This window comes from Fulmarus glacialis, unplaced genomic scaffold (assembly GCF_000690835.1).
Source record: "Fulmarus glacialis isolate BGI_N327 unplaced genomic scaffold, ASM69083v1 scaffold11102, whole genome shotgun sequence".
Classification (NCBI taxonomy): domain Eukaryota; kingdom Metazoa; phylum Chordata; class Aves; order Procellariiformes; family Procellariidae; genus Fulmarus; species Fulmarus glacialis.
Window position 1 is genome coordinate 1 of NW_009200299.1, and position 14,093 is coordinate 14,093.

Consider the following 14,093-nt stretch of genomic DNA (forward strand, 5'->3'; position numbering starts at 1 on the left):
GACTTCCCTGTGGGATGGGTCTGGCCGTCTGTGGATGGAAGTCCACACACTCCCTGAAGGAAAAAGATGCTTGAATCAGAGGCAGGAAAAAAACATCATGAAAAGTAGGAAGCGGGGCCTCCAAAAGCCCAAATACTTCTTTGGCAGGCAAGGGGGTTTCTGAGCAAGGAGGCTTTCTACTGCTTTTGTTTCTGTGGCATACATGAAAACAGGTCTATCTGCATAGTATAAAGGCTGCATGCTGATTTGTCATCTTTTTTCTTCCTGCAAAAGGAACTTGGTAGCAGTACTTTTCACAAATGGCAATCAATCCCACGGACGTCAGGACATGTGACTCTGGGAATGGGTTTGGAGATATGGTGACACTCAACTAGGACTGCAGTCAGGGGAAGCTGTCCTGTAAAGCTGTAAAATGCTTATCAAAGTCTTGAAATTGAACACTAAAAATAATGACTAGTTTTGACCTTGATTACATATCAGTGATGAAACAGTAACATGCATCTTCATGTTACTGGATTGCTGCTGAAAAAATAGCTTTGGAAACTTTATATACATATATGTGTGTGTGTGTATGTATGCATATATATACACATATGTATATATGTATGTGTGTGTGTATATACACACATAGATATATATGTATGCATAAATTGTGTACAGTAAATACATTCATATGTAATGTTTCACACATGTATCTTATAGCCTTGGAAAGCCTATGAGGAATTTAGTATTTCGATCTTCAAGCTTGGTTTGAATAATACTCATTAAACAGAAGACAAAGGGGAAAAATTACTGAATAGCTCTCAGTCACCGAATGCCATCTTTCATGTGCCTTAAATTAAGAATCAGACCTGTAGAAAACAACTAAAGGTTATATAACCTAATACATAATCAGAAGTGACTGTGGTAGATTGAACACCAGTCATAATTCTGTCTTTTCCTAACCACTCAATGGCTGGGAAGCTTAATAACTTTATGTTTTAAGAGGAAATGGGAGGGTTGTGAATGGCTGGCAAACCATTTAGAATGATGATCAGTTCTGAGACCTGCAATATTGTTTAGTCTAACCTGTGTTCACTGAGAAGTACAATGGCTGTAAGATTGGTCTGAGACAGTGGTGTCTCAATACCAAATGGCAGATGTGTTGTGGACTAGATCACTCCTCCCAGAAGCAGCCAAATGAAGAAACTACAAACAGAAGTCTACTGTGAGGAAAGTGACTACATTTTGTTGTTTATCATAGCTGCCTGCTCTGGACTTCTTCAAAACACTGCAGATAGCACCACAGCCTCATTGTCCAGTTAACACTGGGGTATGAAAGGAGGTGTACTCGGCCCTGGTGAGGCCGCACCTTGAATACTGTGTTCAGTTTTGGGCCCCTCTCTACAAGAAGGACACTGAGGTGCTGGAGCGTGTCCAGAGAAGGGCAACGAAGCTGGTGAAGGGTCTAGAGAAAAAGTCTTATGAGGAGCGGCTGAGGGAACTGGGGCTGTTTAGCCTGGAGAAGAGGAGGCTGAGGGGAGACCTCATTGTGCTCTACGACTACCTGAAAGGAGGTTGTAGCGAGGTGGGGATTGGTCTCTTCTCCCAAGTAACCAGCAATAGGACGAGAGGAAATGGCCTCAAGTTGCGCCAAGGGAGGTTTAGACTGGACATTAGGAAAAACTTCTTTACTGAAAGAGTGGTCAGGCCTTGGAACAGGCTGCCCAGGGAAGTGGTGGAGTCACCATCCCTGGAAGTATTTAAAAGACGTGTAGATGAGGTGCTTAGGGACATGGTTTAGTGGGCATGGTGGTGTTGGGTTAACGGTTGGACTTGATGATCTTAGAGGTCTTTTCCAACCTTAATGATTCTATGATTCTATGATTCTAAGATGATATGAGACGTGAGAGGATGGGATAGATGAGGAAGAAAGTTTTAGGGTATGGCCCAACTCAAAATGAAGATAATTGAATTTTCTTGGTGTTTGGGAACTCCGACAAGTCATCAGGTTCATCATACCAATCAAAAAAGGAGTTGGACAGGCCCATGTAATGCTAGTGAATTGCCAGCCATTCAGTAGCGCTGATGGGTCTATCAAATGCAGTCATCCTTTTCCAAGATGAGTATTTTCTCTACTATCCTACAGAGTCCATTTTGACATTTTTCATTGTAGATAATTATTTTTTATTCCTGAAGGCATAGCAGTGCATCTTCAACAGGAATGGTTGATTTGGCATCACCAATTATCTTATTTCCAGGGGGAATATGACACAATCCTGAGAAGGTCTCAGTGGTTCAAATCCCTTCAGACTGTGGAAGGACAACTGCTCTCAGCATTAGATTATGACAGAGAACGTGACACCTATTTCTCCCTGTTTTCAAAGAGGTGACCATGGATTCTCTGATGTATGCTGATATCTATGAAGAATGAAAACCCACATTTTGAGTGAGGCCAACGTAGGCAAAGTTATCTGGATTACCCTAGAGATTACATAGGAGCTAAATGGCTGCCTGACCAGCTTAGAAGATTTAGGGGGACTTTTGAGAACAGGATATAGACAATGAACGACTATGTGAGGTAGCTGGTTGTGCTGCCCTTGGAATGTTGGTTTGCACATCACTTTCATGAATGAAAGTTAAAAGTGGATCTCATTTTAGGTTTAAATGTCCTCTAAACTATGTTTCAAAGTGGCTTGAAGGACTGAAGAAGTTTAACCTGAAAAAAGATCTTCTTGCAAATAAGACACTTGATTTAATAGAATAATCAGTTATTAGACTGGATTACTGGAAGATGCAGTAAATTCTTATTCTTTGAACAGAACCTTTAAGTTAAAATCTATTGTATTCCTAAAGCAGAAGTTATAAGGGATAATTACATTCTGTTACAAAGAAAGAATGATTTTCTCACTTAAGGAAATCTTAGATGAAATTCCATGGTGAGAATGAAGCAGAATGTCTGATTAGACCACTTTAACAGTGGCTGAAACACTTTGAAAATAACTGAAGCAAGATTTTTCATTGAATGAATTTAAATAAGTAAGGAAAAATGTAAACCTTATAAGAATTCAGGATAATGATTAAAATACAACAGTGAACTTCTCATTATTTCCATGGGAAAATCTCTACAATTTTTATTATCTAGGCATTAATTAGAGATTGATGAAGGACTAAGCAGTGATTACAAAACCAAAGTGATAGAATTTCACATTTTGTGCAATTCTCTTTCACTTTGCACCACTGGAGGCGTTTACTCTTCACTTTCTACCTTCTTGCCAATTTCACGGCTCTTTGCTCGGAGCTTGTTGACCTGTGACTCCGCAATGTCAGCCCGCTCCTCTGCTTCTTCCAGCTCATGCTGGATCTTGCGAAACTTTGTGAGATTGACATTGGACAGCTCCTCCTGGGGACAGGAAGAGAGATAAAATAGGTTTTAAAATGTTTAATAGTGTTCTTACTGTAACACTGCACTGGACATGCTGTGGTATTTTGCCTTTACAAAATGAAAAAAAAAAAGAAGACTGTGAGTTAGTATGTAATTCTCTCTAATACTTCTAGGGGGAATCCAAAGAAATAGCTTAAATGCTAAATGTTTAGATGGTTAATAAGATACACCAGGAATCCTCTCTGGATATGAAGTCTTAATGTACTTTGGAATTTTTGAATAATCATATATAATTACAGTTATTTCCATTAAATCCTTTTCCATTTATTTACTGCTATAGAATTATGTATTACAATTTTTGAAGGTAGTTTTTTTTTTCCAGCTGGGCAGAAATATCAAATGAAGAAAGTGAAAGAAAGCAGAGACCTACTCCCACAATGTTGACCTAAGCCTTCACTGCTCTTCCCAGTGATGTAATAATGCTCACAGAAAATGTATTCTACACCCCTCTAGACCCCTGAGCTGTCCAGCCAGAACAGCTATTCAGCTGTTCATTCCTGAGCGCACAGTGAGAAAAAGACGAAAAGGTTAAGGATTTGAACAGAGCTATGCAGGGGAAGACACCAACACAGACTTCCACCTCCATCTGGATGGAGACTGACTCTGCACACAGCAATACTTACAGCCTCCTCAGCTTGTCTCTTGTAGGATTTCACTTTCATTTGAAGCTTGTCCACCAGATCCTGGAGCCTGAGAACGTTCTTCCTGTCTTCTTCAGACTAAAGAGAAGGACAAGAAAGAGAAGCACTTCTTTGCCCCTCCTCTTTAAATGCCCTTTACATGAAACAGAGAGTAACATTCCTTATAGACCATTGCTGTCCAGTAAGACATACATGATAAGCTGGATCTTCCTAACATGACCAGAAAGATAATTTCTTCTCATGTTCTCAGTCTTCTCCTTTTTAACTGTGTGACTCAGAATAGGAAGAAATCCCTAAGGGCTACATTTTGGCTTCCTGCAAGAGGAGTGTGTCAGCCCAAGGAGGCCTCCTGCCTTACCTGATAGGTCAGCTCCTTCACCCTCCTCTCGTACTTGCGCACACCCTTCACGGCTTCAGCGCTGCGCTTCTGCTCAGCATCAACCTCCCCTTCCAGCTCCCGCACCTGCAATGAGAAGCCCATCTTTGGAGCTTCCCTGGTATCTCTCCAAGGGACATGCTCACTCATGCACGAATACCAGCCCTACGCACTCTGGCCTCCAGCTTCTGGATTTGCTTCTTGCCTCCCTTCAGTGCCAACTGCTCAGCTTCATCCAGACGGTGCTGCAGGTCCTTCACCGTCTGGTCCAGGTTCTTCTTCATCCCCTCCAGGGGGGCGCCGGTGTCCTGCTTGGGCGCTGGTGTCCTGCTCCTTCTTCAGTTCTTCTGCCATCATGGCTGCCTGATGAGAGCAAAGGGTCAAAGCCATTTTGGGGCTGGAGACATTTTGGGGGAGAATACATCAGCAATGAAAGGAGCCCCCGACTCACATCCGTGATGGCCTTCTTGGCCTTGTCTTCAGCATTGCGGGCTTCCTGGATCATATCCTCCATTTCACCCTGAATTTGGGCAATGTCTGTTTCCAGCTTCTTCTTGGTGTTGATCAAGCTGGTGTTCTGTTGAGCAGCATCAGAGGTTTGTTTTTGTTAACTCATTATTTAAAATCAAGAACATTTTAGGATTTTGAATGATTTCAGACATAATTATGTGAAAAATCCATACCACAGATTTTTCTGTAAAATTTCTTATCACTGGGGAACAATGCTTTTTTTTCTCCAACAATTAATTTTATTAATTTGAAAAGGAGTACTTAGAAATATAATCTGTGCCACATCTCACCCACCAAGGCTGGCACAGGAAAGTAATAAAAACAGAGTGACGGAAGTCAGTGAAATGTCTTCTCTTCAACATAATTAGGGAAGAGTAATCCACTCTCATCAACTGAAAAGAGAAAAATTTGTGATGTAGACAGGGTCGATTTTCTTCAGAATCTTTTCAGCATTTGAAACCAGACACTTTCCATGGATTTCAGCACTTGACTGCTGGATGACTGCTATGACATGTAGCTCGTGTCAAAGTCTGCTTGACAGAGGCTACATCAGAGCCAGGAGTTCATCCTCACTTCCTTGCAAGAATGACAAGGACATTTTTGAAGGAATATGAGGATTCCCTAGTGCTACATTTCAACTAAGCAAGAAATGAATGTTGCTGTAGTCTCAGAATTTCAGCCCCTGACTGCTCAGATGGCAGACCATTTGGCATATGTGACTAAAAAATCTGGTCCATATGACTAAGTGTCTTTCCTCTGGACATTATGTTAGGGTGCAAAGAAGGTAGAAGCATTGAATGTAACCTGGGAACACAGCCAATGTACACACTTTTTCAGCAAAGATCTCTTTTAGTATCATGATGATTACTTCAGAAAAGATAACTCTTGCCTTCGAAGTTGAGCCTCCAGTGGTGACTGGAATAAAGCATACTTATATAAAGTGTTCTCCTACTTATCGAGCGTGTCATACCTCACCAAGTGACCTCACCTGGGTGTGGAGGAGCTGCACACGCTCACTTGCATCCATCAGTTCCTGCTCAGCGACCTTTCTACACCTCTCTGTTTGTTCTAGGGCTGCCCGCAGCTCCTCAATTTCAGCCTGCAACAGGTTTGCTCTGCGCTCCACCATGGCCACCTGCTCCTTCAGGTCCTCCTGAGTCCTGAGAGCATCATCCAAGTGTATCTGGGTATCCTGTAGAGCCATTGAAAGAAATTATAGCAGATTCAGAGCTGTTTGGCACTGAAAATATCAGCTAAGACACTTCTCTGTAGGCAACTTTTGTTCAACAGACTTTTAGCACTGCCTGTGTGTTTCTCAGATTCTTTTGTGCCTCTGCAGCCTGGCGGTTGGCATGGCTCAGCTGGATCTCCATTTCATTCAGGTCTCCCTCCATCTTCTTCTTCAGCCGCAGGGCTTCATTCCTGCCCCGGATCTCAGCATCCAGGGTGCTCTGCATGGAGTCCACCACTCGGAGGTGGTTTCTCTTCATCTGGTCGATCTCCTCATCTTTCTCTGCTACTTTTCTGTCATTCTCAGACTTCATCTGGTTGAGCTCAAGTTGGAGGCGCAGGATCTTCCCCTCTTCATGTTCCAGGGATGCCTAGACAAGAATAAATTAGAATACTTTTTATGTGACAAATGTTGAACGTGAAGCTCTGAGTAAAAAGGAGTGCCATGTTTAGATGGTATCTCTACATTTTAATACAAACACTCTTTTCCTCTTGTGTCTGGGAATGACTTCAAAGCACTTATAATGAGGTAGAGATCCAAGATGTGTAATAGAGCAATAAATAACACTGTGTACCTCAGCTTCCTCCAGTGAGGCTTGGAGTTCAGATTTTTCCTGATCAGTCTGCTTCTTGACTTTCTCCAGCTCATGAATTGCCTTTCCTCCCTCGGCAATCTGCTCTGTGAGGTCGGAAATCTCCTCTGTGGAAACAAAGACCAAGAGCATGGTTAGGGACAGAGCCGAATGGGAGGGGCTCTGCCACACCAAGACCGCACCAGGCAACTTTGCAGACCTGCAGGCACAGACCCATGAGGAGTGCTCAGTAGACAAGCTTGTGAGAAAGGCCTGCGAGGAGCAGAGGGCCAGGGACTTACGCTGCAAGTTCTTGTTCTCACGCTTCAGCGTTTCCAGGTGGTCCAAGGACTCCTCATAGGCATTCTTCATCTTAAACAGCTCCGTGCTGAGAGAGCGAGACTCCTTCTGGGAGGCTTCCAGCTCAGCCTGTGTTTCCTCATATTTCTGCTTCCACTCTGCCAGGATCTGGAAAGAAACAGGACCTCCGTATGGACGTGGCAATCAGGAGGGGATGCTCTGCCCAGGAACCCCAAGGCTGGACCCCAAAAGACCTTGTCAAAGTTCTTCTGCTTCTTATCCAGAGCTGCGCAGGCGGCATTTGATCGCTCCACGTCAATCATCAGGTCTTCCACTTCATTCTGCAGCCTCTGCTTTGTCTTTTCCAGGGAGGCACATTTGGCATTCACAGCTTCAACGTGTTCCTCTGCATCCTGCAGGCGCTGTGCCAGCTTCTTCCTGGGAGGTGGTAAGCAGTCCAGGAGAGGAAGCAAATGGGAGCCTGTGTTATGCAGCCAGTATGTTTTTCACAAAAGCACACTTAGCCCCTTGATAGTGTGTGATCCCCATTTACACAGAGGTGTAGGACCTCTCGCAGCCAGCCACTGTATTTCTATGTCTGAATCCTGGGCTGCAGCAATTCGCTTTCTGCTATTCCCTCTGCTATTCACACTAGCATCTCTCTGCTATTCTGCAGAGAGCTTTGCTGCTTCTGCTTTTCCCCAATGCATACCTGCTCTCAGTTATATATTCTCTCTTCCTGGCACCCCACCCCAAAGCACAACATTGACTTCTTCCTGACAATATCACAGTGGTCTCCTCAAATTTCCATTTGTAGTCTCTGCCAGCCTTTCCCACATTGCTCACGTACTTGGCCTCCTCCAGCTCCTCTGTGCGCTGAATAGCGTCCGTCTCATATTTAGTTCTCCACTGGGCCACTTCGCTGTTGGCCTTGGACAGGGCGCGCTGCAGCTCCCCCTTGGCTTCCTGCTCCTCCTCATATTGTTCCCGGAGCAAGTCACAGTCATGGCGAGCAGACTGCAAGGCGTGGGCCAGGGCGTTCTTGGCCTGGGGAAAAAATCATAGTGCGACAATGAATGGAAATATCCTGGGAAATCTTATTGAAATGTTGATGGACACTGGATTATTCTGCTGTGAATGATGGCAAGCTACTGAATGAGAAAGAAAGATCTGGGAATCTGCAAAAGAATTAATGGATAGACTGCATGGAAGGGGGAGCAAAGTTAATATGGGAAGACTTGCACTGAATTACCTAAGTGTTTTTTTTCTCTCTCTCATCTTGCTGATTCTGTAATTTCATATGTATCTGAAGCCCCTCCCAGGCAAGAGGAGTCCAATGGATAAGACAGGATTTGGAAAGCCTTCTCACCTTTATCTCTTCCTCTAGGTGCCTCTTGAGTTCCTCAATCTGTTGGGTGAATGCCTGCTTGCCTCTTGACAGCTGAGAAATCAGAGCATCTTTCTCCTCCACCTGGCGTGAATATTCACCTGGGAGAGTTCAGATGAGTAAAAGAACCTTTTTATGACTTATTTAAAAGTGTTAACCTTGATAATTAAATGCACATAAAAATATTTTGAGTTAAACAAAATTTTATTTCTTTCATGGAATCCTAATCACTGATACCTAATCACTGATATCCATATCTCTGTCCAATATTTGACGAGTCTTACTGTATGTTTGCACTAAGTCCAGTGATCACTTCAAGCCTTGAGCTTACAGAATGAATACTATATGGTATATGTGCTCAGATATTCACTGTCCTCTCCTGAATGTCTCCTGGGAAGCAGAAGGATGAAGTCTAGGTTATGAGATAGATGAATTCTTCTTTGAAACTCCAGTCACAGAATCATAGAACAGTCCAGGTTGGAAGGGACCTTGAAAGGTCATCTGGTCCCACCTTTTATGGGAGAGGGAGCCTAGATGAGATTATCTAGCACCCTGTCCAGTTGTGTCTTGAAAGTCTCCAGTGATGGGGACTCTAACACACCCATGGGGAGATTGTTCCAGTGACGGATTTTTCCAGTCCCTTAAACATGTTATTGGTCCTGCTCCAGGATGTCTGCATCTCTCTGGTACTGGGGAGCCTAGCACTGGACACAGCACTCCAGGTGTGGCCTCACCTGTGCTGAATAGGGGGAAGGATCATCCTCTGTTAACCTGCTGGCAACACTACTTCTAATGCAGCTCAGGATTCTGTTGGCCTTCTTTGCCACAAGAATACATTTCTTGCTCATTTTCAACTTAGTTTCCACCAAGATCCCCAGGTCTTTTTTAAAGGCCCAGGTCATATATAGTGTTCTCTTAAAAAACACAAATGTCTTACTGGATTCTGTTTGGAGTCGAGCTCTCTGAGCACTAATGTCATTAATTGTGCGCTGTTGTTCCTCCTCCTTTGTCTTAATCTCACTGAGTTGATCTTCTAGGGAGCGACACATCTTCTCCAGATTTGCCTGTTTGCATGAAGAACAGAATGAAACATGGCTGGTGGTTCAACGGATAATTACTGAGAATCTGAAGTCTTACGAAGGGCAAAAAAAGAAGCCAATGATTTAGAAGTAAAGTCAAAATGTCTCAGTAAACTGATGTATCTTTCTATGAAATTTGCATCCCTAATTCCAACATTTGTATAATTTATTAATGTACACTCCATCTTTTCAATAGATAAAAAGGATGATGGGACACTGTAACATGAGGAATTATTTTAAATTCCTGTTTGGCTCTTAGTGATTATGTCATTGAAGTATTTGAGGGAGGAAAAGAAAAATAGGAATAAAAAGGAAAGGGTAGGGTAGGCGTAATTTCTATTTTACAAGAAACTAAAAAACTGGTAAAGTCAGTGTCTTTCATTTCACTATCATAATATTCTGAACCAAGCAATGAGACCCCATAGTTCCTTAGGTTAGGTGCTTCAGGTGAAGATTTTTCTCTCTCACCCAAAGGATACAATATATTATTATACTAATACTGAAATATATAAACTCAAATTCAAGTTGTAAAGTGCAATTTAAAGTATGACTAACTTAAATTTCTATGTTAAAATATAAGTACTTGATTATGTTTGAATTACTACAAAGAAAAATTTCAGTACCTTGGCTTTGGAGACTGACTCCATGTTGCTGGCCAAGTCGTCAATCTCCATCTTCAGCTCACTCTTCTCCTTCTCCAGCTTCTGCTTCACTCGTTGCAGGTTGTCGATCTGCTCCCCAAGCTCAGCTGTGCTGTCCGCATGCTTCTTCCGCAGGGCGGCAGCCGTGGCTTCATGCTGCAGAGTGGCCTCTTCGAGGTCGCGACGCATCTTCTGAAATTCTGCCTCACGCTTCTTGTTCATATCGATCTGAGCTGCGGTAGCCCCTCCTGCTTCTTCCAGGCGCTCGCTGATCTCCTCTAGCTCCCTCGAGAGGTCAGCCCGATGCTTCTCTGCTTTTGCTCGAGAGGCACGTTCTGCCTCAATTTCCTCCTCCAGTTCCTCAATACGAGCCTGGGGAACATTAGGGTACCTTCACACCCATGCCCTCCTCCTACCTGACCTGAGACTGGGTGAAAGAGGGGAAGGAACAGAGGCTTGCCTGCAGCTCCTTGATCTTCTTCTGTAATTGCATGCCCAGGGCTTGCTCATCCTCGATTTTGCTCTGGATCTGGCTGATTTCAAAGTCTTTCCTTTGCACAAAGCAAACCATGTTAGAGCTCAAAGAAAAAAGTCAGGTGCACCAGCCCAGCACTCAGGTGCCCCACAGCCACACTTACTTCTTCAGTTTCTCATCCAGCTGCTGCTTATCATTTTCCAAATCCATTATGCTGTCATGGGCGATTCCTGGTTCATCTTCAGGTCTCCTTCGAGTTTCCTCTTAGCTCTCTCAAGGTCCATGCGCAGTTTCTTCTCCTGCTCCAGGGAACCTTCCAGCTAAACAGAACAAGACCATCAGTGCTCTACCAGCCAGGCCTAACTCCATACCTGTCCTATTCTTCTGGACAACCATGCTTACATCGTCCACTTGCTGCTCCAGCTTGGTTTTAGCTTTGGTCAGCGTATTGACTTTGTCCTCTTCTGCCTGCAGGTCATCCAGTGTCTGTTGATGGGCCTCTTGGAGGGCTTTCTTCTCTTTTGTCAGCTTGGCGATGGTCTCGTCCAGGGCTGCCATCTCCTCTGTGAGGTTTTTCACCTTTGAGAAGAAGGGACCAAGTGTAAATAAAGGAATCAGACACAGAAGTTCTGTAACAGCACAGTGCTCTTTTCTGGAGCGTGAGTGACAGGTTCTGCCTTATACCTTGTTTTCGGTGGCATGTTTTTCCTTCTCAACCTTGGCCAGTGTTAACTCAAGATCGTCAATATCTTTCTTCAGCTCTGAACATTCATCCTCCAGTTTCCTCTTCTTGGCTGTCAGCTCAGCATTAATTTCCTCCTCGTCCTCAGCCCTTTCAGTCACCTCCTTAATTTTGGCTTCCAGCTGGATTTTGGTTTTGATGAGCTGGTCACATCTTTCCTCAGCATCAGCCAAACCATCAGCTTCCTACACATGATCCATTTAAATAAAGAAGTTTTCAAATAATTATTTTTTCTTACTGATTTTCAAACAAGGAATGATTATTTTCAAAGCAGCTTTACAATGTCCTTTGTTGTTAAAACTCATTTTTATATGAGTATCTATTTGTTTCAGACTGCCTCCAGCCCAGAAAACAAAGGAATATATTATCACACTATGAATATAGTCTCTGAGCATTTTTTTTTAAACTCTTTAACTGCTCATGCAACTCCAACATTAATTTGAAGATAGAGCCTGAAATCAGATATGGCAGTATCTCCCCTCTATCTTTTCATTATTTTATTTATGTTGCATTTGACTGGACTGGAAACTGGAATAGAGTTCTACTAGAGAGAACCATGTAGGCAGATTTTTTAGCATACAGTGTTTAAAACCTGAATTCTAAAAACTCCAACTCCAAAATCTCATTACAACTCTCCCAAAAAGATATACTGAGCATGAATTTAATTTTTAGTTCTGGCAAAATAGTGTGTTAAGATCACTGTTTCAAAGGCAGTATTTGAACCAGGCATGTTTCTAGCCCTTGTGGTCAAGAAGAACAGTTTGGAGGGGAGACTGGTGTTTACCAGGGCAGTATCAATTACCTGAATTTACATGCATTCTAAGATGCAAGCTACTAAGAAATAATCTTTATTTTCTACGTACTGCTTGTTCTTTTTCTCTTTGTTCTAGTGAAGAGCAATGATACCATCCAGGCAGAAGACTTTTTGTAGCTCAACAAGATAGCTAGGTTGGGGTTTGTCTCATGTAGATTTAGATATCTGCCATGATATCAAGAGGCAGGCCATTCAACAAAAAAAATTTACATTTTTTGAAGAATTTTAGCATACTCTAAAAGGATGAGTTTCTCATTGCTGAAGATGAAGAGAACCTGAGGCTACCAGCTCAGACGTAGACTTTTAGACTGTAGATATCAAAATGGGGTCAGATGAATCCTAATCCTTGCTGGTAAAGACAGTTTTAAGGGGGTTATTGTTGCTACCTTTTTATTGCCAGGGAAAAAGGGGAGGACTCCACTTTCATCCCTGTTCTTCCTGAGAAGACAGGGACCATAAATGCTAGAGAAATGCCTGACACTTTCAGCCCCTCCTATTCCACCTGAATCCATTTGTGATTCTCCAAATAAAAGGTGTTAACAGGACCTCCAGTCTATCTTCATTGATAACATATCAAAATTATATAGTATATAAAGTTTTATAAAGACATGATAATTGCTACTGTAAGTTGCCATGTATAATTTAAAATGTCATACTGTAAACTGTAGTCTTTACTAACTGGAAATTGATTACTTCTCTCTTGATTTACACATGTAAGGAACCAGCTGCAATAATTCATTGCAAATTTATTAATATTTGTTTATTTCAGCTTAGCGTTTCTATGTGATCTTCCTTCCTATTTTATAAAATATGTTTTTAAAATAAATACTATTTTGGGATAATGTGTCTGTTACTGAGACATTTGGGATCATTTTACACAGGACATTACAAGCCAAAAACATTAGCAATACTCACAGCCTGCACTTGGAGCTGCAGATCATTTTTCTCCTGCAGCAAAGAAACCATTTTCTCTTCTAGCTCCTTCCTCTTTGCCTCAGACTTTGCAAGCTCTTCCTTGATTTTATCAAACTCTTCCTTCATGTTGGCCATCTCTTTCTCAGATTCTGCACTCTTCAGCAAGGGCTTTATTTTGAAGAACAGCTTCATCCAAGGCCAGTGCTTGACATTCATGAATGCACGAACATTGTACTGGATACAGAAGATGGACTCCCTGAAAGGTAATAAAAAAATATATTATGTTACGTAGGGAGGTGATCGTGCCCCTGTACTCGGCCCTGGTGAGGCCGCACCTTGAATACTGTGTTCAGTTTTGGGCCCCTCACTACAAGAAGGACACTGAGGTGCTGGAGCGTGTCCAGAGAAGGGCAACGAAGCTGGTGAAGGGTCTAGAGAAAAAGTCTTATGAGGAGCGGCTGAGGGAACTGGGGCTGTTTAGCCTGGAGAAGAGGAGGCTGAGGGGAGACGTCATCGCGCTCTACAACTACCTGAAAGGAGGTTGTAGCGAGGTGGGGGTTGGTCTCTTCTCCCAAGTAACCAGCGCTAGGATGAGAGGAAATGGCCTCAAGTTGTGCCAAGGGAGGTTTAGATTGGACATTAGGAAAAACTTCTTTACTGAAAGAGTGGTCAGGCCTTGGAACAGGCTGCCCAGGGAAGTGGTAGAGTCACCATCCCTGTAAGTATTTAAAAGACGTGTAGATGAGGTGCTTAGGGACATGGTTTAGTGGGCATGGTGGTGTTGGGTTAACGGTTGGACTTGATGATCTTAGAGGTCTTTTCCAGCCTTAATGATTCTATGATTCTATAATTCTATATTTTAGAATTTATAATACATGTTTAATTGTTTATATTGATATGTATAACATGAAGTTCTACATGTAATACTTTATAGTTACAGTTCTATATATCTGCGTATATAAAAGATTTATTGTATTTTATTAAATA

At 42.6% G+C, this 14,093-nt stretch overlaps 1 protein-coding gene across 1 annotated transcript; it reads right to left on the reverse strand.

The window, feature by feature from the left end:
* Positions 1-3,087: 3,087 nt before the first annotated feature.
* LOC104073694 (myosin-3-like) lies at positions 3,088-13,362 on the reverse strand (the record flags this gene model as incomplete). Its single annotated transcript, XM_009573564.1, is given in 21 exon segments — positions 3,088-3,382; positions 4,048-4,143; positions 4,424-4,528; positions 4,615-4,734; positions 4,736-4,804; positions 4,893-5,018; positions 5,940-6,143; positions 6,244-6,552; positions 6,757-6,881; positions 7,056-7,221; positions 7,308-7,491; positions 7,904-8,100; positions 8,423-8,541; positions 9,378-9,504; positions 10,143-10,532; positions 10,621-10,711; positions 10,799-10,851; positions 10,854-10,955; positions 11,038-11,214; positions 11,320-11,562; positions 13,107-13,362. Coding segments are annotated over 21 exon segments (3,412 nt in total), but the record flags the coding sequence as incomplete, so codon positions are not given.
* Positions 13,363-14,093: the final 731 nt, after the last annotated feature.